Raw genomic sequence first — 4,477 nt, forward strand, 5'->3', positions numbered from 1 at the left:
TATTTACAAGCGTAATAACTGCTTTCGGTTTGCGTGGTGATCTAAAAAAAATAAGTTATTGTTTGCGTGGTGATCTAAAAAAATAAGTTATTGTTAACGGCAATTGTTTGAAAAACTATTTACAAGCGTAATCAAAAAAATAAATTATTGTTAAAGTAACTGTACAGGAGTAGTAACTGTACAGGAGTTCCAATGAAAATTGTGTTTATATGTACAAATCAAATACAAAAAAACACCAATATTGATGTACAGTGATGGAAAATACTAGTATAGTATAAACTGATTTAACATTTAAGCTAAAGCTAAAACGATGGATATCTATATAAAAAAAACAATTAACAAAAACGCTTAGAGGCAGAACAAAGTAGCCAGCAAAACTACCACCACACTACAATACATAAAATAAAAGAAATTAATTTACTTTCTTGAAAGGAACAGGGGAAACTTCTGTCCAAGCATTGGTAGATCCATAATGTGTGGGTACTTTTTTAAAATTTTTCTTTGGACAATATGCTGCACTCCGTAGGCAACTTGCGCGGTTTTGAGAAAATCTTCCGAACTGCTACCAAAGTTTCACAATATTGTTACAATTTATACTTACCAAGTTTCCAAAAATCTCCCTAATTGCTTCTAAAATTTCACAACATTGTTAGCCTGTAAGTACAATAACTAATATAACAGTAATCTTATGCATACTGTCCACTGGGTTATTGGCTTTACAAGTCATTATTTCATGCAACATACAAATTACAAAAGAGCAGACGGTCAACAAATATGAATTATAAAAACTTAAGCTTATTTTGAAGAAATTGTTTTATATTGTCTCCTTTCTTGGCCTCCCTCTTCGACAAAAGCATATTTGTAAAAGTTTTGTGTAATGTTTAGTTCTTCTATTGTTTTCTTGACCAAATCGCCTGTAAACCACAAAAAAAACATATCCCACAGTCGGGAATGGCACAATTAAACGGCATTACTTCAAATACTGATCGAACTACTTATTCTTAATAGAAAACATGAATTCCATACAATTGTAACTCAAAAATTTGTAGGTGACAAAAATACATATAATATGGCTGTAACATTTTCCATATCTCACTCTGGTTATCTACCAGAATTCAGTTGCTGCATAGCTTCTTCAACCCTTTAAATAACTAAGATTCCTGATACAATTTTGCCTCTTTTACATCAGAAAGATTCGATATAACTGGTGGTCTACAGACACCGCTTTCTCGCGAGTTCAACATTTTATCTTATTGAGCTCTAGTATCCGGAATTCGTCCGTTTTGTTTGTTTTATTTGTGAGGATATTGTTAAGCTTAACTAGATCAAGTAAGGTAAGTTGATGTGTGTGTAAAAAGTTCAAGAAGATCAGAATCGGATAGCAGGCAGAAGGGAAAGTCTGAGGTGATTTACAGTATTGATAGGACCGAGCATCTTTTACTTTGTTGGGATTTGTTTTTAAATAGAACAGTAAAATATAAACTGATAACTTGTTTTAAACACTTGGCATAAACACTTGGCACGAAGAAAAACATGCTAACAGAAACAAAAAAATTTTTTTCGTTGGCATGAGCATGAAAAAAAACTTGCTAACAAGAACAAAAATAAACATATAGGAGAAAAAAAGTGAACACGACAGATTTCAAATATTAAGTGTTTAGGTGTGGCATTTTAGTAATTAGTTTCGCAATATTTAAGTGTGACTTGTCGTTTTCTTTGTTGGGATTTGTTTTTAAATAGAACAGTAAAATATAAACTGGTAACTTGTTTTAAACACTTGGCATGAAGAAAAACATGCTAACAGGAACAAAAAAAAACTTTTTCGTTGGCATGAGCATGAAAAAAAACTTGCAAACAAGAACAAAAATAAACATATAGGAGAAAAAAAGTGAACACGACAGATTTCAAATATTAAGTGTTTAGGTGTGGCATTTTAGTAATTAGTTTCGCAATATTTAAGTGTGACTTGTCGTTTGTTATTGTGGGTCACGTAGATGGTTTTCCATTTGAGAGGTACAGACGTTCCGGAATCCGAAAAAACGTTGGCTTTCTCGACGATCTACGATGTTAGAGAATCCGTGTCACCGACATTCCGGTTCCTTTTAGCTTTCTGACCATCCTGCGGACTAATTTAATCATAATAGGAGGAGAACATAGGCAACCATCATCACAATGTCTGCCGGGGGTTACTGGATATAGTAGTAAGTTTATTTAAAATATAATGTAAAAGACTATTTCTTTCTCCCATGTACTTGAAGCAATTGCGGCTTCCATATTGCTCCAGATCATTAGGGCGATCGTCTGTCCTCTTCACAAGAGCTGTTAGTCTTTCAAAGATTTTTCCGGACCACTATGCATCTTGCGCATCTCCTTGAGTTCTGGTGACCCTGTATAACAGCATGACCACTATGCATCTTGCGCATCTCCTTGAGTTCTGGTGACCCTGTATAACAGCAACAGCAGAAGCAGCATCATCCTTGTTAGGATCTTTTCCAAAAAAACAGCGAAATGTTTAAGATTTTCCAACCTATTTCCTTGCAGTCGAGTATAGACCAATTTTTGATCTCACAATACTGCTTCAGGTGTTGCAATATCATCTGCCAAAACGATATGTTGTTTGAAGATCATGTTTTTAATTTTATAGACTTTAATTACCTTTGCGACGATGTTCACCCATTTCAACTTTATTTTAGTCAGTCTGCAAAATCAACGTGCTTTTTGTTGAACTTGTTGCTTTCGTCGGAAAACTCACTTGATTTTTTGTTAAACTTGTTACTCTTTGTGTGATGTATATCCAAATTTGCAAACCATATCCAAGTTTGTAAACCGTACTGATGATTCTGAGTTACATTCACATCTTCCAGTTGAACCGAAGTTTCCAGTTTTTTTTCCTTATTAGGACCGACCACGCCAATTTTATTCTTTCAGTCAGCTTTGTTGTTGTTTTGGTAAAGTTTCTATGAATTGATACATTTCGTTAAACATCCTTTACTTAGATACGACATATTTAACTTTATTTAAACCCTTATCTGCCATCACAGAATCCTCATTCTCCAACAAATCTAGTATACCTGAACATCTTGTATATTTTTCTATCTGAAATTGATCCTGTAAACATGGATGATACAAATGTTGTTGCACCATGTAGTGCAATGCCTACCAAGCTCTTTATTGTGGTGCTACTCTTATAAGAAGAGTAGAGCTGTGATTGCAAAAGGAGAGATGATGGTGTCTCAACAAATATTTCGGTGCAATCGAGGATTACACGAGTGGTGGGGTAAAGGCTTTTAAATTCAGCTGGCATCTTAGCCCTAACATCAGCCCTAGTTGGCCAAATTGGTTGCATTCTAAGAAGAAAATACAAATAGTTGGCCCAGGTATTTGTTTTTCTGCTCACTGTTGAGACATGCAAGTTGAAACGGTGTGCAAGATCTTGTTGAAAAAGTCCCAACCTAATTGTAACCAAAAACATGAACAATTCATCTAGGAGTTGCATAGCCCTGATATTTGGCCGGTTTACTAATAAACCTGTGGCATAGCAATATGTGGTTGTTTCAGCAGAAGGCTTTGCAAAATTATAAAAAAAAAACTGAAAATGCTTATATGAGCAGAACCCGGTATAAAATTTTATGGCATCATTATTTGTGAAGAATCTTTCCAAACCAAACTTGTAAATAACAACTTCTGCTGAAGCTTTATTAACTCAAGATACTTTTAAACTTTACAAATAATTGTTTTAGAACGCTTTAGACTTAGTATTTTGAACTGAAAACTTCTATGTAAATAACAACTTCTGCTGAAGCTTTATTAACTCAAGATACTTTTAAACTTTACAAATAATTGTTTTAGAACGCTTAAGACTTAGTATATCGCTAGTATTTTGAACTGAAAACTTCTAATCTCCTTCGTAACACTATAAATTGCAATTCGCTAGTATTTTGAACTGAAAACTTCTAATCTCCTTCGTAACACTATAAATTGCAATACGGTGCTGGGCCGCTTGCGTCCCAACATGGCGTTTCTATGCAGAACGCTTTAGACTTAGTATATCGCTAGTATTTTGAACTGAAAACTTCTAATCTCCTTCGTAACACTATAAATTGCAATTCGCTAGTATTTTGAACTGAAAACTTCTAATCTCCTTCGTAACACTATAAATTGCAATACGGTGCTGGGCCGCTTGCGTCCCAACATGGCGTTTCTATGCGGTATCCAAGCACGTGATCTAATCCTGCAAAAGGCCTATTAACAGCTTATCATTGCAACATTTTTTCTATTTTGAGTTTAAGCGCATTTGTAATATCTTTATGGAATACTTTATATAAAAGTATTTACTTAAACTTTCGAATATTAAACTTTCGAATATTGAATGATAAACTTTCGAATATTGAATGATATAAATCCTATCAGTTTATAAACATTATTACTTAAACTTTCGAATATTGAATGATATAAATCCTATCAGTTTTTTCGAATA

The 4,477-nt window shown here is 33.8% G+C and overlaps 1 protein-coding gene across 1 annotated transcript; it reads right to left on the reverse strand.

Moving 5' to 3' along the window:
• Positions 1-1,980: 1,980 nt before the first annotated feature.
• Positions 1,981-3,690, reverse strand: LOC108950989 (the record flags this gene model as incomplete). Its single annotated transcript, XM_018817305.2, is given in 3 exon segments — positions 1,981-2,597; positions 2,656-2,698; positions 2,753-3,690. A coding segment is annotated over 1 exon segment (644 nt), but the record flags the coding sequence as incomplete, so codon positions are not given.
• Positions 3,691-4,477: the final 787 nt, after the last annotated feature.

The sequence above is a fragment of the Ciona intestinalis genome, unplaced genomic scaffold (genome assembly GCF_000224145.3).
Source record: "Ciona intestinalis unplaced genomic scaffold, KH HT001250.1, whole genome shotgun sequence".
NCBI classification, from domain to species: Eukaryota; Metazoa; Chordata; class Ascidiacea; order Phlebobranchia; family Cionidae; genus Ciona; species Ciona intestinalis.